The 25242-nt window shown below is 46.4% G+C and overlaps 1 protein-coding gene across 9 annotated transcripts; it reads left to right on the plus strand.

The window, feature by feature from the left end:
• Positions 1–5260: 5260 nt before the first annotated feature.
• On the plus strand, positions 5261–25242 carry LOC125550149 (transcription factor Sox-3-A-like). 9 transcript variants are annotated; one of them, XM_048713071.1, is made up of 11 exons: positions 5261–5589; positions 6917–7164; positions 17617–17694; positions 17774–17873; positions 20564–20755; positions 20905–20958; positions 21049–21081; positions 21160–21219; positions 24597–24655; positions 24742–24784; positions 24884–25242. In XM_048713071.1, the coding sequence occupies exons 2-10, from the start codon at positions 6965–6967 to the stop codon at positions 24755–24757; spliced, it is 792 nt and encodes a 263-aa protein (XP_048569028.1). In that variant the 5' UTR covers positions 5261–5589; positions 6917–6964; the 3' UTR covers positions 24758–24784; positions 24884–25242. The 9 variants fall into 9 exon arrangements, with proteins under 9 accessions (XP_048569028.1, XP_048569027.1, XP_048569030.1 ...); XM_048713070.1 differs by having other exon boundaries at positions 5262–5589; positions 21154–21219; XM_048713068.1 differs by having other exon boundaries at positions 5263–5589; positions 20564–20818.

The following is a 25242-nucleotide window of genomic DNA, read 5'->3' on the forward strand; positions in this document are numbered from 1 at the left end:
GAATACATTTGCCTTTCCTGTGCAAATGACTATTTTATACCCCCCGGCGATGTAAAATAACTATTTGTTGTACTGAACTTTTATACATATTTTAAATTAAGTGACCATATTATAATTTCAATTAATACAATTTTTATTACTCGGTCACATATGAATGTTTTCAAATAATATATTCATCATTACACAATTGTAATGTATATCAATCAAATTTTTGGTTCTACATAATTTAAATTGTATGATTTACCAAATCTCTTTTTTGTTAAAATCCTTCAAAATAATTTTCTAATATTGCATAAACTATATAGTGTATACACATATACCGGCATATATATAAGAGAATATGCTTTCTGTAATATGTGTGTGTATGTGTGTGTGTGTGTCCATATATCTTTTAATATTATTGAATAACATGGTAGATATTTGTAAATCGTACATACGAACAAATATTTTAATAGTGGTTTCTATTATATATTAGGCAATCATATTATAGAAACCTTTAGAGTATAGCAAATGTGACTTAATTACAAGTTGGGTTCGGTAATAGAATCATTGAAGAACCAAACGGGTTGATTGTACTATTGCACAAGCTTTGATTAACTGACATGCTCATCTAGATTCACTTGGCTTGATTTGGTGCAAATGAGATTTTCTACTAGTTTCTCAAGAACCAAAGTTGTTGACTTTCACAAGAAGAAGAGACGTTGTTAGGCAGATCTGATCTGTATGCGAGTGGTTTGCACTGCTTGGTTTGTGGACTTCACATGGCCTCTCTTGGTCACTGGTCTTTTCTGGCTCTTCTCTCATTTGGTGTTTGATGATACATTCGAAACAGAGTTTAGACAAATAGCAAGCAATATGCCAACAAAATGGGAGGGATTGAGTACACACTAACATCTTCATCTTGGGCTTGAGGGTAGTCCATGTTGTTGATCAAGGGAGTGAAACCAAATCTCCCCTTGAAGGCTGAAATGGAGTGGCGCCCGCAAGGAGCATCCTTAGTTGTGTTGATCTTGTCGATGAAGTAGACCAGATACCCCATATAGTGCATGGCGATATGCGGACACAAAATGAGGGAAGGCAGGTCCATCGAGGTCTCCCTTCACCCATCATCTTGATCTTTGTCACCTTTAATGGTGAAGGCCTCCATCCCCATAGCGACGTGCATGTAATCATCGCGGTAAATGTAGAAAGAATCCGCAACCTGTATATGTCGGTGCAAGGATAAGGGTTAAGGCTAGCTAGAAAATGGGTGGGTTGTCGAATCTCCTCCGATAACAACGACAACGACGACGGCTCAATTCTCCTTCATTGTTGTCGCCTCCTCATCATATATGGTGCCATAGTAGCATTGTCTTTCTTTTCCGCCCCTATCATTATCTGGCATCTTCTTCTTCAAGTCCATGCACGGCCCCGTGGACTTATCATGACTTCTAGTGTGACATGCAGATGTGTTGACTTATATATAGTGATCGATGATTTGTGGAACAAATGAAAATGACATCACTCCCTCCCCAAAATATTTTTTTACTAGTTGTCTACGTCTGGGACACTTCCTTCTCAGACACGTCTTCTTCTTCTTCAAGTCCATAGACGACCTCCATGGTTGCGCAAACTCAGGTCGACCCGATGGTTGGGAAAGAAGGGTTGATGTGTCATTGAAGCTATACCATACAATTTTTCTAAAGAATGAAAATTAGAGATGGACTTATCAAATTCCATATTATTTCTGCTTTTTCCTGAGTTTTGAAGAAGAAATATATTGTGTTACTCAAATGAGGAACAAAAGAGAAAATCAAGTGTGACATACAAGCTACATAGGATCACATGCCCAAATTGTTTTTTTTTCAAATAAATCACAGCTTCAATGTTGACCTCTGCTTGGTGATATCTATGTATCGACATGTTTTCCATAATGTTATCTCAACTAAACTCTTCTATCTTTTTTAGTTGTGCTTGTTGTGCCTTGTTACCGGCATATGACATTGTGTGTATGATTATGAAGTCATATGCTGGGGCCACCAGAAATTCACTTCTATCCTCGAGGAAGACCGCAAAGTCTTCTTGGAGCTAGGACCGAATCTCGGGCGTTGGTGATTCTTTACTGTGTGTTGACAATCTCCTTGCCTTGGTGCATGTCCACCTAGATGCCCTAGGATATGTTGTCTTTACTAGTATAGTTTTATATTACACTTAACATAGTTGACTAAATTCATGTGGATTGTAATGTTAAGATCTAATTTTATACAATTTTAAAGTCCATTGTTACTGAAAGGATCGATATGGTTGATGATAACCCACAAGTACATGGGATTGTTGGTAGCCTTTTTTGATAAGTAAGAGTGTCGAACCCAACGAGGAGCTAAAAGGGGCCTTTATGGAGCTAGTCACTCGTATCTGAGCTTCATGCAGGACTGCTTCCGAGACTATTAAACTGATGATACTCCCAAGTAGAGGTCTTCGGACAAATATGTCGGGATATCAGCTAGTTCGTCGTGATTAACATAACACCCTGGGAAAAGGAACCGCTAGAGGAACCATTTTTCGCCGAAGATGTGGCTTGCGTTAAAAAGCAATATAACATAACTCTATGTTAGACTTACATTTTGACCTTGTGGCCGTATTGCCTCGTTCCATGCAAACGTCACCTGTGACCAGGCTGATGTTGGGAACACTCTTCGTCCTCTGGCCGAGGAGGTAGAAGCCGATGGTTGGTTGACGAAGTCTGAAAATTACGGACATGAACATAAAAATGGCCAAGTACATAGATACATAAAGTCATAATTCAGCTTCAACTGTTTAATTTTTTCCTTGCCGACATCTTGCAGGTCGACCGACGGGTCCCTCAGAGCCAGCCGAGGAGCTGTGAAAGAATTTTTTTCCTCGCCGGCATCTCGTAGGTCGACCGATGGGTCTCACAGAGCCATTCAAATTAAAACTCACCATGCCACATTTTCAAACTACATCTACCATGCTAATTGTGGTCACAACTTACCTTTTTTTTACACACATGGCAAATTTCTTATAGAACATATGGCAATTTTCACTATACATCTGTCATGGTAACTTTTGTAATGATGTGTTTTACATTACATACATGACAAAGCTCTCACACAAAGGATGGCAAAATTTGTATACATCTGCCATGGTGTAATTGTGGTCGTTTTTTTGCCCAGTTTATTTTCTGTACTGTTCATTCTGTTTCGCACATGGTATTTTTTGCCACGGCATTTCCCGAACATAAAGTGTTGCCATTTTTTGCTATCTACCATGATTTATAGAGCAATGGTAATCACCGTGTTTGCGTCATGACAAATCTATACAAATCTCAATGAACTACAATAAAAATACAACGGCAAATCTTAACATGCATCTGCCACAAGAACTTTATCCATTTTTTAAAATATGCCCCTACAAGTTCTAGTTCATTGAGCATATAATGGCAGAAAACTTGTGTGGATTGGTAATATGGCAACTTTTTCGAACAAGTGTGTCTCATACATCATGGCAAAATCTGGAACATTTTTTCCTGAATAGTCACACGATAAATGCATGAATTTTTTATCTTTCAAAACATAATTACCTTTTGAGAACATGGAAAATTTACTTTGGAGAATGGTAATTTTACATTTTATTGCCATGGAAAAAAATTGATTGCCATGGCTAATTTTATTTTTATTGCCATGGCAAAATTTACCTTCTTATTTGCATCGCAAGTTTACATTTATTGCCATGGAAAATTTACCTTTTTCTTTGCCATGGCAAGTTTACCTTATTTTCATTGCAATGACAAAATTAACTTTACTTTATTTGCATGACAAAATTAACTTTACTTTATTTGCATGACAAAATTAACCTTTTATTTTGCCATGGCAAATTTAACTTCATTAACATGGAAAATTTACCTAAATCACCATGGCTATTGCGATGGCAAGTTTTATTATTTATTTGCCATGGAAACTTTACATTTTTTGCCATGAAAATTTACCTAAATCGCCATGTCGATATTTAACTATTATTGCCATAACAAGTTCTACTACTTATTTGCACCATGGCTAATTTACATTTATTTCCATGGCAAAATTAGCTATATCATCATGGAAAATATTTAACTTCTTCGCCATGGCAATTTTCAGTTTTTATTTTCCATGGGAAATTTACATGTACTGTCATGGCAAAATTACCTATATTGCCATGAAAAAATTACTTTTACATATATGTAAATTATTCTTCAATAGTTCACATCAAATTATTTCTTATTTTTTGGCAACTTAACTTTTATGGTCCATCTAAATTTTTATCATTTTTCCATGTCAAATATATGCAAATTTTAATTTTATATACATGGTAAACTTACTTTTATTAATAATGATAAATTTACTTTTCATGGTCCATGGCAACTTTGCTTTTTACTCCTCATGTTTTTCTTGTCTACTACCATGGCATTTTTATTGGACCATGACAAATTAAGTTATTTGAGCATGGCAAATGTAGTTTATGGATCATTGCAATTTACTTTTTCTTTGTAACATGGAAAAATTACTTTACTTTGATGGCAAGCGTAGTTTAAGGATCATGGAAATTTTAGTATATGCACCATGGGAAATTTCTTCCTTTTCTACAACATGGCAAATTTCTTTTGAATGTGACCATGGCAATTATAGTCTGTGCATCACGGCAAACATAGTCTATGTAAATTTCTTTTTTTACTTCATGGCATTTTTCTTCTTATACAAAGCATGGCACTTATAATTAAAACACCAAGGCAAATTTTAACATGCATTATTTGCCATGGCAATTTTGTTCATAATTGGTGTTACTTCACATACATGGAAAATTCTTCATACTAAACACGGTAATTTTATTTAAAATACCATGGAAAATTTTAATATGAATTTGCCCATGGCGTTTTTTTATTTCAACTTTTTGTGTCTATTCACACACGGCAAATTTCGCATACAATATATGTAAATTTAGTTAAGAATACCATGACATGTTTTGCTATGAATCTGCCATGGCAAATTATTTTGTTTGTATGATGGAAATTGCCATGACTTTTTTCTTTTTTGGGTTACTGCTAAAATATACTCCTTTTTACCCATGGCAAACTGCGTTTGAAAGTTGATGGCATTTTTTACTTAAAAAAGCAAAAAATTGTGCTTTTTTTGTCACAGGAAAAATGCAAAATCTGGGTATTTTCTTTTGTTTTCGCTAGTGGGCATTTTTGTTTCACTCAGGAAAAAAGCAAAACCACATCGATCGACTCCTTCCCAGCCTTGTCTCAAAAAAAAAAAAGAAAAAAAAAGAGACTCCTTCCCAGCCCGCTGACTGTCTCCCTAGCCCCGACCCGCCGCCGCTGCCGCCGCCGCCTCCCTCCTCCCGCCCCGCGCCGCTCTCCACCTCCTCCCGGCTCCCATCCACCGAAAGCCGCCGCCGCCGCTTCTCCTTCACATCGCCGCCTTGCCCCTGTACGACGCCGGCCGCCTCCCTAATCGCGAACGGCGGGGAGGAGACGAGGCGCGGCGGAATTCCGCACCGGAGTAGAGCGGACCGTCTCCTCGCAGCTCCCCCGCCCACGCTGCCGCTTGTGAGGTGAGCAGGCCCCGATCTGTCGAACCAAGTGATAATTTGGGATCTCGTCACTGATTTGGGAACGGATCGAGATGAGGATCGGGGGAAGAAGAGGGACGAACCCTAGCTGCTCTGCTCTAGAGATAATTTGATAATTTTCGTCTTGCTTTTCCATTCCCAGAGTCTGGCTTATATATGCCCGAGAGTTACAGCAGTGACAGCGAGTGAGACACAGTTGGTAATTTTGAATTGCATTGTTAAACTCGCTCAATGACTAAGTATCACATCCTGTCCTTCCATTTGCATCTACCCGCTCTGCCGATAACTGACGAAGCGTCAGTTTTCTTCAGTCTTGGTCAGTTAGCTGCACCTTCAGGGTTTGGTCTTCAGATATCTTCAGTTAACTTGGGCCTGACAATTTCCCCCCTCTTAAGGTGCTGCTTGTGCACGAGTAGCTCTAGGAACATGAGTTGGCCACTGTGGTGGTGCAGCGAATTCCGGGAAATTGGCCTGGAAGAAAAAGAGAGATCTTCCCACGTTGCGTCAGTAGGTGCCATGTTTTCCCAGTGAACCAACCATTGTGCCACAGGTGTGTGTTTCCTCTGGATAATTCTTTTATCCAGAACCGCAAATGGTGAGGTTTTGAGTTTGCCATCCTCAGTCACCATAGGTACATTAGGAAGAGGGATAGCCTGAGAGCCCAGATGTTTCTTCAAGTGACTAATGTGGAAAACAGAATGTATGAGAGCTGTGTCTGGTAATTGTAATCTGCAGGCAACTGTTCCCACTTTGGCCAATACCTTGTAGGGACCATAGTATTTCGACCTGAGTTTCAAAGAGCCTCTTAGTCCAAAGGCATTCTGCCTGTAAGGTTGTACTTTGAGATAGTCATTGTCTCCAACTTCCAATTGTCTTTCTGTCCTCTTGAGATCTGCAAAGTATTTCATTCTATCTTGAGCTTGGGGAAGGTTACCTCTTAGTTGCTCCCTCATCTTCTCTCTTTGCTCTACAAGTGGCTCTAGCTTCTGGCAGTACTGTTCTGGGCAATGATAGTTCTCTAATCTGAGGGGGCTGATAAGCATACAGTGCTTCAAATGGAGAGACTTTTAATGATGTGTGATAGGTAGTATTGTACCACCACTCTGCCATTGACAACCAATTCATCTAGTCCTTGGGATTTTGGAAACTACATCTTACATGTGTCATTGACTGAATTCAACATAAAAAAAATAGTCAGCAGGTGGGCAACTACTGTGTTTATGCACACAAATTTTCATGCTTCATTTTCCTTGGTCAGGCAACAGACAAGTAGCAATTACATACTAAAATAAAATGCAATGTATTGCAGGTGATAGCACCCCCGCCCCGTCTACCGTGTCACCGCAACCTGCCGCCCATGGCCGGGGAAGACGGCAAGGTGGATCATCCACGCCGCAGCGGGCGCCTGAAGGCTCAAACTCGCGCGGATCAGGAGCACGGTGCTGAGGACACCAGCGAGGTGGACTGCTCGCGCCGCCGCCGTCTCAGGCCTCAGTCTTCCTCGGGCCAGGAGGCCGATGGCGAGGCGGACCACCCGTGCTACAATTTACGCCTCAGGTATTCGTTTTCCGCCAATCCTACCTTCATGTAGTGTTTGGTCAGGTTTAGCTTAGTAGGATTTGTATAACCATTTTGCTAGTTATTGTATAGGAACATACAATCAAGTTACTTTGCTCTTAACAGTACACTTGCATGCTGAACATAGATGTGCAGGATGCATACGTGCCTTGTGTAGCTTTTTATGTAAGCATGTTTAGCCTTGTAATTGTAGGTTTGGGGCACAAGAATGCACCAAACAAAAAATTGGTAATAAGAGAGGTCTGACAGGCTAGGACACCGGTGATTTGATTTGGCTCGCATGATTGGACCAACCTATTTAGGAATCTTTTGTCTATGGTGTGGCTTAGCTGCGAAATTAAGCGCAAGAAAAAAAGAAGTAATTTTTTTGGTCCACCTTAACTTTCTAGCCGCCGCTATAAGCCACTCGGAGGTAGCTTCCCGAGCTTCCCCTTTAAGTGGAAATCGCTAAATCCTATGTAGAATTTACCTAAAAGGGAACCATTATTCCATACAAAATGCCAGCGCACCAATCTACTTTGGACAACCTGCATAAAGACAACAACACCAGCCAATCCAATCCTGCACAACCGCCTCCTCGTCGTAGACACCATGGTTGTCGGCTGCCTACTCTTTCGCCTTGTCGTGGTTGTGGTGTCCCTCATCACGACGTCTCTGGTGGCCTTTCACGCGTCCCCGCCAAGCTCACACCACTGCCTCTAGTTCGCCGCCTCGCAGAGTTGCACTGCCTTGCTATTTCGCTCCACCATTCGAGGTCAACACCTTTATCGTTGTGGATCCTAGGTTGTTGCGAGGCTTACAGTGTCGGTGGTTTACACACCGACCGTTGAGTTCTCTGAGCCGTGCTCCTCTCCGTCTTTGTGTGTGCCTCGGGTGAAGTAGGCCACCATGTTTTCGGGTGTTCAAGGTTGATAGGCCTTTTACACCGAGCTTGGAGCCATCGCCGGTGGGTGATGTGGTTGCTTTTATTCCTCGTCACCTCCTGGGTCGGTTGGCCCCTCATCTGCATGCTTGCCTGCAAGGTCGCCGGCTTCCCTCCACCATCGAGCCCTACGACTTGTGCTCTCAACTCTGCTGCCTAGCCGGAGCTCGAAGGTAATCCCGCACCGCTTTGCTATTCTGATGCTTTGCCCCTCTGCTTCAGCTGGAGGCCGTTGCTAGAGCCACAAGCGCACTCACTCGTGCATGCTTGCAGATTGCTCGATGATTTACACGTTGCGCCTTGAAGTTGCCGAGTGCTGGTTGCGTTGCGTGCCTGGTGCTGCCACAAAGAATCAGCCCATCCAGTGTCCTACCTAGCTTCGTGAATCAGTCAGATCGATTGCTATCAATCTAGCTAGCTATATATCTCGTCTTTTCCCATCTAGTTATGTTACTTGATCTGCTTTGCTCTCCTTCTCACCCTAGTTCCTTGCCACCCCACTTCCTGATGTGCATGACTGGAGTACCTGCATCCAGACTGCCCCGAAGGCCCTAACGAGACAGTGCCCTAGTTTCTTGCCACCCCACTTCCTGATTTGCATGACAGGAGTACCTGCATCCAAACTGCCCTAAAGGCCCGCCCTTAGAGCAACTCAAATTCTGTAAAACTGTGTGAAACTTCTTTGCACGATAAATTGGAGGATACAATGCCCTCTGCATTTGCAGCCAAGAAAAGTTATCAGGTGGCGAAGCGCCCATGGTGAGACCATCCCCAGCCAAAAAAAGTTCAAACCATAGCCTCGTTAGCCGCTTGGTCATGTGGTTTTGGAATTCCAGTCTCTCGCTTCTTAGTCCCATTCCAGTCTCTTGTGTGATATCGTCTAGGAATCAGGATGGACTACCTTGTAGGGGTGGTCCTAGCGCTGAACGCCGACTCGGACTCCTTGTACTCGGTTGGTATTATACAAGTTCAATGCCTCAAATATCATGTTGACGACACCGTTATTGTGGAAATAGTTTGACTCGCTTCTAGTAGCTTCCAAGTATTTGTACTCCTACCGGCTCCTTTGGCAGTTCGTCTCTGGCGGCTTTGTCGGACCTTCAAGCGACCTTCCATCGGGTGACTCGATAGTTCCCTAAGGTGTGGCACAACACCCTGCCTTCTTTAGACTTCCTCTTACCCCATGGAGTAGTCTTTGACGAGAACTTGAAACTGAACATGATCATGTCCGCGAGGCTCCTTTGTCGTTCCACCGCCTCCCCATTGATGATGGTGTAGGCCTTGGCACATATGGCGATGCGCTGGGCCTCAAGGAGGGTACCCATCAACATGTAGTCCATGAAGGGCTTGGTCCATCTAGGGTTGATTAGGAGGACCTCTTCTCCTTGTGCCCATGCATCTTCGTTGGGGGAGGAGGCAACTCACTTGGACCAGATTGGGACTCGGGAGCAGCCTTTTCCTTGACTAACAGTGAGTGCAACTCCTGTAAGAAAACGCTTGGCGGGACCGAGTCACGAGCGGGCCGTAGTCTGGCTAGCTTGTTTGTTGCCTCATTGTATCAGCGGAGCACGTGCTTGAGCTCAAGGCCGTCGAAAGCCCCTCCATGCTGGATCTTTGCAGGTCCATTCCTTAATGATTTGCCGGACGACGAGATTCGAGCCCCCATGGGCGATGAGCCGATGAATACCGAGCGATACGATGGTGAATATCCCGTGTAGGAGTGCATTGTACTTGGCCGCATTGTTCGACGCGGGGAAGTCAGGTTGCAGGACGTACTTGAGATCTTCCCCTCTGAGGGAGGCGAGTAAGACACTAGCACCCGTGCCCTTGGCTGTTAGTGATCCATCAAAATGGAGTATTCGGTACTCGAGATTGACTGTAGGAGGGAGGACTTGAGCCTTGTGGTTGAGCTTCATGCTAAACTGCTTGAGGTTATCGAATGTCCCTACTAGGTCCATTATTAGGTCCTCCTTTTAGGTCTTGATTACCGCGCCGTCCACGTAAGCTTGCATGTTTCTTCCATTCAGCTTGTGGAAACAACGCTGGATGCATTGTTGGTACATGTCGCATGGTTTTTCAAACCAAAGGGTAGGAAGGTGTAGCAGAAGGCATTTGAAGGGGGTGATGAAGGACATCTTGAACTGGTGCTAGCCCGAGTAGGCGTCCAGTAGACATAGCACTTCCTGTTGAGTCAAACTTGTCTTAAAGAAAGGCAGGCCGGCAGCAGCAGCAGCGGCGCATACCTTGCTAGCCAAGGTAGTAGTAAAAGAAAACGTAGTAAATCCTATAGTAAATGTATAGGGCAGCAGTTATGTAAACAATACCTGTGACATCAACGCTTAGATAAGCTAGTATAGTTAGTCGGTTCAGTTTTAGCTATAAAAGGAGTTGCACCCCGGTTGTAGCCAATCCATCAAGCGTAGAAGCAATCTAGCGCCAAGCCATTCAACAACGATCCATCAAGTAGTGTAGCTAGCTTGTGAAGTACTAGTAGTACTCTCCTATGTAAGAGTGCGTGCGTACACTATATAAGCAGTAGTTCATCTCTTGTTTGTTCTTGCGTCCGTTTTGGTTGATCCTCGGTAGAGTTAACTAGTCTACACATTGGGGCTAACAATTGGCATCAGAGCCCTAGGTTTCAGTAGCGATGGCCGGTGTAGAAGGAGAGCAGCAGCGCAACACCTGTCGCAGTCATCACAATACAACTCCCAGTCGCTGCGTCCACGGGAGCAGTGAGCACACAACCAGTCTAGGCGCGACCGTAGCGGTGAGGTCGTGGTTAGGGAGATCGTGCGCGAGATCGCATGCAAAGGTAGCATGCCCATCACCTTCCCGATGCTCACGCGCTCGAACTATAGCGAGTGGGCGTTGATCATGGAGTGCAATCTCCATGCCGTGCGCCTTTGGGTTTCCATGGAGGACAACATGGTCGAAAGAAATGAGGTCAGGAAAGCCGTGGCAGCGCTCATGCGCGCCACGCTGCCGGAGATGCATGACATGCTTGCGGCGAAGGCAAACGCCAAGGAGGTGTGGGAAGCCATTCGGACCCAGCGTCACGGCAACAACCGCGGGCGTGAGGCGAATGCGTAGAAGCTGCGGGTGGACTTCGAGAACGTCACCTTCAAGGCGGGCGAGCTCGTCCACGACTTTGCCATGCGGATCTCCAGCCTTGCGTCGCAGCTCCACGCGCTTAGCGACGTCATGGACGACACGAGAATGGTGGGAAAATATCTCTGTGTCGTTCCACCTCGCTTCGCTCAGGTAGCAATCTCCATCGAGACCTTGCTTGACCTGAGTGAGCTCGCCATCGAGGAGCTCACGGGACGGCTACGGGTGGTCGAGGACCACCTCGAGGATGGTCGCAGGAGCTTCAGTGGCGGACGACTCTTACTCTCGAAGGAGTGGGAGGTGAGGAAGCTTCAAGGACGCGGTGGCGGTGCCACGAGCAACGGAGGCGGCACCGGCTGAGGCGGTGGTCGCACCCAAAGCGGAGGCGACAACTTTGGGCGGAAGCCAGGCCAGCCCCAATAGCAGGACGGGGCCAGATGAGGCGCCGACAATGACAATGAAAAGTGCCACTATTGCGGCAAGCCGGGTCATTGGTTCCAGGCATGTCTCACAAGGATTGTTGACGAGGCAGCTGTGGTTTCGGCAAACCTTGTCCAAGCTGACATGGACGGTGCGCCGGTAGTCTTGATGGCTTGCGCTGAAACCGTGCAAGAAGGCCCAGCGCCACCCGCGACCACGGTACCGGCAACCGTCGTGTCCGTGCAGGAGGCATGGAGCCTGTCAGCAGAATTCATCCCTACAATGGTAATCAATTCTCCGACAACATTGTTCTCGGGGCCTATTGACTGGGAAGCGATGAAGGCACGAGCGTGGGGAACTCACGCCCCGGCAACCGTCGTGTCCGTGCAGGAGCACAGAGCCCGTCAGTAGAATCCATGCCTACAGTGGTAGGCAATTCCCGACAACATTGTTCTCAGGGCCTATTGACTGGAAGGCGATGAAGGCATGCATGGGAAGTCACACCCCAGCAATGCTCGGGCCCATGGCACATCTGGTGGACCATGCCCCGACATGATGTTGGCGACCATCGAGTCCGTGGAGGAGCGCACGACGATTCAGGCCGGCCATACCTCGACAACCAAGTGTCCGGGGTCCATCGCGTTGGCAGGAGATAGCTCCCCGACAATGGCGTGTGCGTGCGGCTACGTCTTCCTCAAGGAGGAGAGAGCCGTGACCACACCCACGCTTGTAGGTGACAAGCGCAACGATGGTTGGTTCCTTGACAATGGCGCCACAAACCACATGACTAGTTCGGTCGACGTGTTTGCGGAGCTGGACCACTCGATCGCTGGGAAGGTGTGGTTCGCTGATGGCTTGGTTGTGGATATCCATGGCCTTGGGACCGTCGTCTTTATCGTCGACGGGGGAGACCACAACGCGTTCATGGATGTCTTCATCCCGACCAAAGTTCAAAAAAGTGCTAGGCGTTAATTATGCGTTTGGCCACCTACTTGCGCTTTTCTAGCTTAGGCGCGATTAGGCGTTACGACTGTAGCATGAAGAAATAAGCTAGATGGGCTGGCCTAGCCCATTAAACCACAGGCCCATCTTCATATCCTCCTACTAAAGCTCTCTTATGGTGCAATCGACAGGAAATTTAGGTTTCGTCCTCACGCCGCCTCTTCCCCTCGTCCTCTCTCCCTTGCTGCACGAGGCTGCTTCTCTCTCTCTCTCTCTCTTTATCCCTTGCTGGAGAAGCTCGATCCCTCGCCGGAGAAGCCTGATCCCTCGCCGAAATCAGTCAATTTGTCGTCAGAGTAGCTGAATCCTTCGTCGATGAGGATGAATCCTCGCAGGGGAGGTCGAATCCCCGCCGGGGAGATTGATTTCTCGCCTAAGAAACGTGATTCCTAGCCGGAGGACCTTGCCGGCTGCTTTTTTGAGCGCCCTGGGCCAAAGCGAGGTTCTAGGCCAACGCCCAACGCTTAAGCACGCCTAGGCAAGCGCCTAATAGCGCTTTTTTGAACAGTGATCCTGACACTCAAGAATAGCGTCATCAACATCGGCCAGCTCAACGAGAACTAGTACGACATCGCCATCTGGCGTGGGGTGCTCACTGTGCGCGATCAGCACAGACGGTTGCTCATCAAGGTAATCTGAGCACCAAATCGCTTGTATAAATTTTTGTTTTGTCCTGTGTGACCAATGTGCCTTGCCGTAGGGCATGTCTTCGACGCCTGACGCTGGCATGCTCGGCTTGGGCACCTGCATTTCGGCGGGCTGTGAAGGATGGCGCGTGGTGGTTTGGTTCACGGCCTATCGTACATAGAGCACGCAAATGAGCTCCGCGAGGCTTCCCTTGCTGGGAAGTAGCGGCGCCTGACGTTCCCACAAAAGGCGAAGTTCAGGGTGGAGAAGCCCTTGGAGTTGGTCCATGGTGACATATGTGGCTCGATCATACCGGCAACGCCGGTACATGCTACTAGTCGTCGACGATCGTAGCCGTTTCATGTGGGCGGTGCTCCTCGCCTCAAAGGATGAGGTGGAGCGGGAGTGCAACCACAAGTTGCGCATACTCCGCATTGATCAGGGTGGCGAGTTCACTTCGGCCACCTTCTATGGGCATTGCGCCGAACAAGGGGTACAGTGTCACCTCATCGCCCCTTACTCGCCGCAGCAGAATGACGTCGTCGAGTGGAGGAACCAGATGGTTCTTGGGATGGCACACACCATGCTCAAGGCCAAGCTGGTGTCGAGCACGTTTTGGGGGGAGGCGGTGCTCGCAATAGTCTTCGTCCTCAACCGTTCCTTCACGCGGAGCGTCGACGGCATGACGCCATACGAGGCGTGATATGGGAGGAAGCTCGACATGCGCTTCCTCCGCATCTTTGACTCGCCCACAGCTAAAGGAACTCGACGATAGAAGCACCCCAGTGGTGTTCTTCGGCTACGAGGCGGGCTCCAAGGCGTACAAAATGTATGACATTGTCTCGAAGCGTGTGCATATCTCCCGCGATGTTGTCTTCGACGAGGAGGCACGTTGGAGTTGGGAGGCGCTAGGAGAGGCGCCAGTGAGTAGCTCCTTCACCATGGAGTACACGTTGTGCACAAGTGTTGGTGCTTAGGCAGCATCCCCGAGCACAATGGCGACCCCGAGCTCAGTGACACCGGGTATAGCAACCCTGACCACTGTGGCCCCAAGCCTAGTGGCTCCAAGCACAACAGGTGCAACAGCCCCTCGCTCTGCAACCCCAGACACCTCAAGCGAGGTCGTGCCAGTTTAGTTTGCAACACCACCTACAGTGCGATCGGACCTATTCGACGCTGATGACAGCGGCGGCACCCCACACCGATACCGACGGGTAGATAACCTTTTCACCGAGCCGCCACAATTGGCAGAGAATGTCGGTGATGACGGCGGGACTTGTGTTGCATCTGATGGCCGGCGTGGAGCCGATCACATTTGTGTTGCATCTGATGGCCGGCGAGGAGTTGATCACGTTCACTGAAGCAGAGCGCGAGTAGTGCTAGCATCGCGCGATGCTGGACGAACTGTCGTCGATTGACGACAACACTACCTGGACACTCACCACGCTGCCCGCAGGGCATCGAGCTATTGGGCACAAGTTGGTGTACAAGTTAAAGAAGCACGAGCACGACGCCATCGTCGGATCTCCCCTCATCCCTAGCCGCGGTGCCACGTAGCCTGCCACTGAGTGGGGCTTGCCTCTGGGTGCCAACCACTGGTGGAGAGGCAAGCACCGATCTTGACACGCGGCTGGGTGCCCCTTAGCAGGGATGCAACTCACCGGGGTCGTCGGCGATGAAGTTGAGTGTGAGAGCCTAGCTTAATAGGGATGATAGACTACTCATATCAACAAAGAATTCCTTCTTTTCCAGGAGCCCATTTGGAAAGAACTCGAAAGGTAAGCGTGTTGAGCTTGAAGCAATTCAGGATGGGTGACTGTTTGACAAGTTAGTCCCAGGTGCGCACGAGTGAGGACAAAGTGTGCAGGAAAGACTAGTGTTGATCTGTGGGGCCAGTCTAGATTCTGCCAGTAGTAACGACCACTAACTGGCGGGTGTGTTTGGGGCATTACAAGTTGGTATTAGAGCCGACCCTCGCGGTTACATGGATGCATGGTCATGTTGTGCATGGCATTTGTGGCTATGACACATCTGCCGAACTGGACGCATAGACGTGTGCCAAGAGGGAACATTCATGTGAGCCGACGAGGATGTCGGTTCCTTTGAGTGGGGATGTATGTGAGAGCCTGGCTTAATAGGGATGATAGACTACTCATCAATAAGGAATTCCTTCTTTTCTGGGAGCCCATTCGGACAGAACTCCAAAGTTAAGTGTGCTGAGCTTGGAGCAATTTCAGGATGGGTGACTGGAAGTTGGTCCCAGGTGCGCACGAGTGAGGAGAAAGTGCGCAGGAAAGACTAGGGTTGATCTGTGGGGCCAGTCTAGATTCTGCCAGGAGTAATAGCCGGTAACCGACAGGTGTGTCCGGGGCATTACATCGAGGTACCCGAAGCGAAAGATCTGTCCCTTTGGGAAGGAGACGACAAGGACCAGCTTCCTAGCCGTGTTGGCGATGAAGCGCAAGGAGCCAGAGAAGAGACCTCGGTTTGGTGCGAAGCGACTAGTCTTGAAGGTTGAGGAAGCCATCCCAATCCAATCAGCTAGACCATGCGAACAACCCGTACACGACGATCCAACTTCGGTGTTCTGAGTTTGGCAGTGCCGTCGAGCATCAACTGATTTTTTCAAAGAGGGATGCGAGCGGCGGGTTGAGATGGTAGCAGAAGAGACACACGATCTACCTAAGTTTGGGCCCTCCCTGGAGAGGTAATACCCAACTCCTTCCTGTGCTGGTTGTATTGCTAGGCTGCTCACCGGCGATCGGGAAGATCATGGGAGAGGGTTTCTTGGGTTACAAGTTGGTGCTGCGGTAACGTCCTAGCAAGAACAAAGGGCTTGGTGGAAACCCTAGATCTAGATGGCTCTAGAATATGTTCAATCCCCCTGAGAGGCCCCTAGCTCGCCATATGTACCTTGTCGGGTTAGGGTTACATGGCTTTGGTCAGACTAAAGGTGGGCTCGTGCCACCACTTGAACCAGACCATGCCGAGCACCAACACGACATTTTTTTTGCCTTGCCTCTAAAGTAGATGCAATGTTTGGCTGGTGCCGGGGAGCGAGTGGTTGACTCAGCCCACTCGGGGATGACATGGACAACCCTTGTATGGCTGGCGGTACCTAGGTATCATATACTCGTCTTCTTTGGTTCTAGCCACCATAGGAATCACACACCACCCAGGGCGCGTGTTTGCCAGTGTGCAGAGGTTGCTCGCCTATCATGGCCTCCCCCCGTCTGTTGGTTCCAGGCCACTCATCACCGCATGACTAGTCAGCTCGTGGCCGATGGCCAAGTTGCCGCCAAGATCGACATGACGGCTCCACCCACTCCATTTCACACATGCACCTTGCATCAAAGTTGCGTGTTTGCCCCCTAGTCGCTACTCGTCGCTGCTCCTCATCGACATCTCACCTGCACGACTTTCTCCACAACCTCCCCTACAATCACGATGGCTCCTGCATCATCTTGTATTTGTGTCCTAGCTTCTAGTTTTCTATATTATCCACTGCATCCACCAAATCCATTGCCCTTTCATGTTTTATGCCTTGCAAGTCCACCAAACTTTTATATGTCAACATTCTTTTCTAGTCCTTGTGTCCGTAGGATTTTCGTAGCCTTCGTTTGCATTGTTGTTGATCTACACCCATTCTTTTGCCGCTGGTTTCTAGGGAACGATTTTTTGTGCAATGCTTCATTCTCTTGATGTGCCATCTTCTTTTGACAACCCATCTCCTCTTGATACTTATCGTGCATCTTCTACTGATGCGATGTCTTCCTTTGGTGCGCCATCTTGTCGTTACCCCCCTTTGGCTTGACTCAACATGTTTTTGAAGCCTTCTTATTACACTTCAAAACTGGATGTGTGCGGTGGCGCCAAGCTTCGGGCGTTCTTTGGGAGAAGATACTGCTACATAAGCTTAAAGGCAAGTTCTATAGGACGGTGATTCGACCTGCGTTGTTGTGTGGCGTTGAATGTTGGCAAACTAAAAGACAACATGTCCAACAACTAGTTGTAGCAGAGATGGGCATGTTGAGATGGCTATGTGGCCACGCAAGAAAGGACCAGTCCGGAATGATGATGTACGTGGTGAGCAGTATTAGTATTGGTCTAGGAGTTTGCATTAGTCCATATTTCTTCCTTGTACCGAAGTCTTTAATATATTTGCCCCTTGGGCTATGCAATAGATATAAGTTGTATCAGTAATATGTTTAAACCTGTTGTGTATCCAATGCTCAACAAATATATTTTGCGCCTTTGTAGCTCCCCTTTAAATTTTTCATTTTTTCTCTTCTTTTTGCTTAATTTGATTTTGTAGTTGTTGTCTATCCATTAAATTTTTGGTTGCTGCATAGGAGCCACCGTGCTGTGAGCAAGGAAGGCAAGGATCATAACAGGGTGAAAAAGCCAAAGCATGAGTTTTTTCTCTATATGCAAGTCATTATTGTTTTAAATTTTATTTTCTTGACAGTGATGTGGTTACCGTTATTTGATCTGTTGTGTTGTCCATAGTGATTACTATAGGGAGAAGGAGAAGGCAAACGGAAGAAAGTTAAACGCTCGAGATGCAAGTAAACAGGCTAAGTGGATGTGGAAAAAGATGAGTGATGCTGTAAGTTATTTCTGGAACCGAAAGTTGTTTATTGGTAGACATACAAATAAATAATTTTACTTTTAAAAAGAAAATAAATAGTGTTTATTTATTAAGGTAATAAGGTAAAATATCATAATTATAAGTGCGCATGATCAGACTTATCATGTAGCTTGTCTCTCAAATCAACTTGAACCTGCAGTCTCGTCGTTACGTATGGTCATTATATCTTACTCCCTCCGTTCCCAAATATTTGTCTTTCTAGGCATTTCAAATGGACACAACATACGGATGTATGTAGACTTATTTTAGAGTGTAGATTCACTCATTTTGCTCCGAATGTAGTCACTCGTTGAAATCTCTAGAAAGACAAATATTTGGGAACGGAGGGAGTAGTACATAAGTACTGTATATGTTTATAACTTTGTGACTCATTCTTCTATCTTGGACACAGATCCATCTGTCTAGGCTGATCCTCTTTTTAACCATGTACTATACTCCCTCCGTTCACTTTTGTAAGTCATTTCAGACAACTCAAAATAGGTTGTTTTGCACATTATCTGAAATGTCTTTAAGGTCTTATAAAAGTGAACAGAGGGAGTAGTAATATTCTGTCACATTGGATGTACATTCGAGGAAGCATGCATGCGCCCAAAGGAATGTTCCTCCTGGCCTCCTAGCCATCCTAGAATAATCATAATTCATCGCAGCAAATGGCATCTCTTTTGCACACACTCGTATGCGCGTCGCCACAATACAAAATTCGGAGCCGCACATGCGCAAATGCCAACTACAATATAGTTTATATTTGTGCAAATGTACAAACTACGGTTTGGAGAACTTACAAGTAATGGAAGCAAAACGCGTCGCCGGCGATTTCTTTTCTTTCAATAATGCACATCCAACTGAGCTCCACTAAATTAGAGGACAGGACATATAAGTATACGAAAATTCTCCAAGGCAAAATTTCTTACATTTTTTTTAGAGAAAAAGCCAGGGGCCTTGCTTTATTGTGAAAAAGATTTTTCTTTAAACAACTTCCTCTCAGATTGTGTTTCGTAATACTAAGCAAAGAGAATGAGTGTTTAAAAGTCGATTGTTGGTTTGACAATAAAACGTGACAACTCTGTGTGGGGGCCGGCATGCCATCTTGGCATGAATTGAAAGTTCCCTTTCCTAAACGATGCTCATCTATCTCCCCAGAATCTTTGGAGAGATACATTTGTGGCCCATCTCTTTCCAAAGGACCGAGTCTTCTCATACACACCTCCCACAAATTTCCTTATCACCGGAAGCATGATTGAATCCTCCATGGCTCTTGTTTGTAGCCTTTCTTACTTCACCAGCTCTAGCGTTCTCCTTACCCGTAGAAACTTCCTTGCCATTGTGGATCCTGATGCCTCGTTGGGATTCACTATAATCATTGGGTTCCTCCCCTGCCGCCCACGACGCCTCCGCCCCGATCCTCAATGAGAGTCCACATACTCCATTTTAGGTTCGCCACCAACGACACAGGTTGTTGTCGTTCCTCTATGGTAGACGTCGGATCTCCGCACCACACTTCACATTCTCCACCGGTGGGCTAGCTTTTTGGATAAACCTAATATAACTTGAATTATAACAACAAAGTCTTTCAGTCCCAAACAAGTTGTGGTAGGCTAGAGTTGAAACCCAAAAGATATTGAAACTAAGTCATGGTTCTGTCATGTGGATAGCTAACTTCTATGCACCCCTGTCTGTGGCAAAATCTTTGGTGATATTCCAGTCCTTCAGGTCTCTTTACAGACTCCTCCCATGTCAAGTTTGGTCTATCTCGACCTCTCTTTACATTATCAAAGCCTTAACCATCAGCTATGCGCTGGCGGGGCCTGCGTTGAACATGCCCAAACCATCCCAGACAATGTTGGACAAGCTTCTCTTCAATCGGTGACACCCCAACTCTCACGTATATCATCATTCCGGGCCCGGTCCTTTCTTGGCCAACGCTCAGTGCCATACAACATCGTAGGTTGAATCGCCGTCCTATAAAACCCGCCTTTTAGCTTTTGTGGAACTTTCTTATCACAGAGAATGCTAGAAGCTTGGCGCCATTTCATCCATCCAACTTTGATTCGATGGGTCACATCTTCATGACTTCATCAATATCACCATCCTTCTGCAGCATCGACCCCAAATACCAAAAGGTGTCCGTGTGAGGTATCACTTGTCCATCAATGCTAACTTCCTCGTGCCTAGTACTACTGAAATCGCACCTCATATACTCAATCTTAGTTTTGCTAAGCCTAAAACCTTTTGATTATAAAGTCTGTCTCTGAAGCTCCAACTTCCTATTAACCCCTGTCAGACTATCGTGACTAGCACCACATCATCCGCAAAGAGCATACACCATGGGCTATCTCCTTGTGTATCCCTTGTGACCTCATCCATCACCAAAGAAAAAAGATAAGGGCTCAAAGCCGACCCTTGGTGCAGTCCAATTTTAATTGGAAAGCTGTTTGTGTCTCCATCACTCGTTCGAACACTTGTCACAACATTATCATACATGTCCTTGATGAGGGTAATGTACTTTGTTGGGACTTTGTGTTTCCCCTAGGCCCACCACATGACATTCCACGACATCTTATCACAGGCCTTCTCCAAGTCAATGAACACTATATGCAGGTCATTTTCCAAGTAACTAATTTATTGCCGTATTTTATGCTAAAATTTAGGACAAAGCCCCCTACAAGGCAGAGGCTATAAGACTAAGTGCAGAATACAAAGAAAAAAAGGGAAGGATGAACTGCTCTTCACCAGAAGTGGTCTCCATGCCCCCACTGGTGAATGACACGGCTTCAGAGGTGATCGCCACGCCTCCAGCGGTGAATGGCACGCCACCAGCTGTGAATGGCACACCTCTACAGGTGATCGTCATGCCACCAGCTGTGAATGACACGCCACCAGCTGTGAATGGCACACCTCTACAGGTGAACATACTAAACAAATTGATGCCAACTATTAACTTTATAAATATTGGTTTGACATGCGTTTTTTGTCGATTTTGGGAATATAGGAGCCCAACGTCAGTGACCCGTCTTGGCTTCAGGATCTTCCAGCACCTCCACAGGTGTGTTCACCAGACGAAATCTGCCAACTTTATTTCATGCCGACTTGTTATAAATATTGAGACGTGCTTTTTTCGGCATTGAAAATGTAGGAGCCAGTATTCAGCTTTAGCGGAAGTTCAATGGTATGTTCCCGATATTTATCTTTTTGTTAACATTGAATCTATTTATATGTTTTAGTCACATCTTTGTTGTAGGACCAGGTGTCTATGTATGTTTCAACTGGGCCGGAAGCATCAAGTGATTCGGAGTCTTTGTTTAAGGTAACGTCTTAAATCTTTAAGCAAGTGACGCTAATTCTGAATTTTACGTGTCTTTATTTGTCGTGAGTTAATCAAGTAATTCTGAATTCTAGTCACATCAAGTGATTTTCGTTGGGGCGTATCCCTCCCAGCGACGCGCCACATCGGAACCCGGGTGTGGTGGCAAATGGGCAAGGATCGGGCTGTCACCCTCCTAGCGGCGTGCCGTATCTTGATCTGGATACGGTGGCAAGTGAGCGATGATCGGGTCGTCACATCCTTTGTGGCATGCTACATCGGCGCTCGGATGTAGTGGAAAATGAGCAAGGGTCTTCGCATTTGACTCGACGAGTGCGAAAGGTAAGGAAGCTAGCTGAGCCTAGGAGGATTCGCTTAGGTAGCTGGAACGTAGGGTCTTTGACAAGGAAGCTTCGGGAGCTACTTGATGCAGCGGTGAGGAAAGGTGTTGATATCCTTTGCATCCAAGAAACCAAATGGAGGGGACAGAAGGCGAAGGAGGTGGAGGATACGGGCTACAAGCTGTGGTACACGGGGACGGCTACAAACAGAAATGGCGTAGGCATCTTGATCAACAAGAGCCTCAAGTATGGAGTGGTAGACGTCAAGAGACGTGGGGACCGGATTATCCTGGTCAAGCTGGTAGTTGGGGGCTTAGTTCTTAATGTTATCAGCGCGTACTTGCAATTTGGGTTTGTTGCACCAATTATACTGTAGGGGGTTCCCTTACAATCTTTCTGTCAAAAAAATGAGAACACCAAGAGGGAGTTCTAGGAAGGCCTGGAAGATATGGTTAGGAGTGTATCTATTGGCGAGAAGCTCTTCATTGGCGGAGACCTCAATGGCTACGTGGGTACATCTAACACAGGTTCTGAAGGGGCGCATGGGGCTTTGGCTATGGCATCAGGAATCAAGAAGGAGAAGATGTCTTAAGCTTTGCTCTAGCCTATGCCATGATTGTAGCTAACACCCTCTTTAGAAAGAGAGAATGACATCTGGTGACTTTTAGTAGTTGCCAACACTCTAGCCAGATTGATTTCATCCTCTCGAGAAGAGAAGATATGCGTGCATGCTTAGACTGTAAGGTGATACTTGGAGAGAGTGTTGTACCTCAGCATAAGCTGGTGGTTGCTGACTTCCGCTTTCGGGTTCGTGTCCAGCGGGATAAGCGTGCCAAAGTCGCTAAAACGAAGTGGTGGAAGCTCAAGGGGGAGGTAGCTCAGGCGTTCAAGGAGAGGGTCATTAAGGAGGGCCCTTGGGAGGAAGGAGGGGATGGGGACAATGTGTGGATGAAGATGGCGACTTGCATTCGTAAGGTGGCCTCGGAGGAGTTTGGAGTGTCCAGGGAAAGGAGAAGCGGAGATAAGGATACCTGGTGGTGGAATGATGATGTCCATAAGGCGATTAAAGAGAAGAAAGATTGCTTCAAACGCCTATACCATAGAGAAGTACAAGATGGCGAAGAAGGCCGCAAAGCGAGCTGTCAGTGAAGCAAGGGTCGGTCATATGAGGACCTCTACCAATGGTTAGGTGTGAAGGAGGGCGAAAGGGACATCTATAAGATGACCAAGATCCGAGAGAGGAAGACGAGGGATATTGGCCAAGTTAAATGTATCAAGGACGGAGTAGACCAACTCTTGGTGAAGGACGAGGAGATTAAGTATAGATGGCGGGAGTACTTCGACAAGCTGTTCAATGGGGTGAATAAGAGTTCTACCATTGAACTGGACGACTCCTTTGATGAGACCAGCATGCGTTTTGTGCAGCGAATCCAGGAGTCTGAGGTCAAGGAGGCTTTAAAAAGGATGAAAGGAGGTCAGGCGATGGGCCCTGATTGTATCCCCATTGAGGTGTGGAAAGGCCTCGGGGACAAAGCGATAGTATGGCTAACCAAGCTTTTCAACCTCATTTTTCGGGCAAACAAGATGACAGAAGAATGTCGACGGAGTACATTAGTACCAATCTTCAAGAACAGGGGGGGGGGGGTTCAGAGTTGTACTAATTGCCGTGGAATTAAGCTGACGAGCCATACAATGAAGCTATGGAAGAGAGTCATTGAGCACCACTTAAGAAGAATGACAAGCGTGACCAAAAATCGGTTTGGTTTCATGCCTGGGAGGTCGACCATGGAAGCCATTTTCTTGGTACGACAACTTATGTAGAGATACAGGAAGCAAAAGAAGGACTTGCATATGGTGTTCATTGACTTGAGAAGGCCTATGATAAGATGCCACGGAATGTCATTTGGTGGGCCTTGGAGAAACACAAAGTCCTAGCAAAGTACATTACCCTCATCAAGGACATGTACGATAATGTTGTGACAAGTGTTCGAAGAACTGATGTCGACACTGATGACTTCCCGATTAAGATAGGACTGCATCAGGGGTCAGCTTTGAGCCCTTATCTTTTTGCCTTGGTGATGGATGAGGTCACAAGGGATATACAAGGAGATATCCAATGGTGTATGCTCTTTGCGGATGATGATGTGCTAGTTGACGATAGTCGGACGGGGTAAATAGAAAGTTAGAGTTATGGAGACAAACCTTGGAATCGAAAGGGTTTAGGCTTAGTAGAACTAAAACCAAGTACATGATGTGCGGTTTCAATACTACTAGGTGTGAGGAGGAAGTTAGCCTTGATGGGCAGGTGGTACCTCAGAAGGACACCTTTCGATATTTGGGGTTAGTGCTGCAGGAGGATGGGGGTATTGATGAAGATGTGAACCATCGAATCAAAGCCGGATGGATGAAGTGGCGCCAAGCTTCTGGCATTCTCTGTGACAAGAGAGTGCCACAAAAGCTAAAAGGCAAGTTCTATAGGACGGCTTTTCGACCCGCAATGTTGTATGGCGCTGAGTGTTGGTCGACTAAAAGGCGACATGTTCAACAGTTAGGTGTGGCAGAGATGCGTATGTTGAGATGGATGTGTGGCCACACGAGGAAGGATTGAGTCCGGAATGATGATATACGAGATAGAGTTGGGGTAGCACCAATTGAAGAGAAGCTTGTCCAACATTGTCTGAGATGGTTTGGGCATATTCAGCGCAGACCTCCAGAAGCTCCAATGCATAACGGACGGCTAAAGCGTGTGGAGAATGTCAAGAGAGGTCGGTTCCCCCCCCCCCCCCCCCCCCCCCCTTTTTTTTTTCTGGTGATGTTTTTGTTTTTGCTTTTGCGTGCTGGGACAAATACAAGAGACGTGGGAGGGGACCGAACAATTCCAGAAAACGGAGGTGGGATGGGGGAGGCCGGATGAAATGAAAAATAGCGACGCATAAACACCAAATCTCTTTTAATAGTGAAGAAAGATTGCGACATGTCTTTCTGTTAGACATATCAAATATGTTAACTGATAAAATTGTTTTCTTTCAATCTGCATAGAAAGGAAAAGGTGATGGCGTGCGGCCTTCGCCCCCGTCGGTGAACAGGCCAGCTGTGAGGTATCTGCAAATTAAAGCTCACATTATTGTTTACAGTTGTGTTTGTGCCAACAATTTGACCGATGTTGCTCCAAACTGTGATGCAGGCGAGGTAGCAAGTAGAAAAGGGAGCAAGACAAAACTTGTGTTGTGAGTCTCAGTTAATTTGCATTGATATTTGCATCCCTCCAAATGTCACGTGCTGCACAGATTTTTCTTATTTACACCCAGTAAGGTGCTGTGCTGCAGACCTTGTGGACGCTGCACGTCATGGCAGCCAGACAGCGTGCGATTGAGCTCCACTACTCCAGTTGAGATCAGCTTGTAGAGTTTCACATTCTTCGGTTCAGCTTGTAGACTTTTTTTTCTTTTCTTTTCTTGAGTGCAAATGTTAAGGGTCCGTAGGAACAATTTTGTACAAGTTTTCTGCTAGCAAATGTACAGGGCTACGTAATTTGTTTAGTAATCGTAAATTGCTAGCAAAAGTTGTTGTCCTGAACCAGCATATGACTTGTGGCTATACTTCTTTTTTTTGTTTTCGAGAAAACCTGTGGCTATATTTGGAGGATTAAGTTATTGCTAGGACTAATTGATCATTTGGTCAGTCA

This window comes from Triticum urartu, chromosome 4 (genome assembly GCF_003073215.2).
Source record: "Triticum urartu cultivar G1812 chromosome 4, Tu2.1, whole genome shotgun sequence".
NCBI lineage: Eukaryota > Viridiplantae > Streptophyta > Magnoliopsida > Poales > Poaceae > Triticum > Triticum urartu.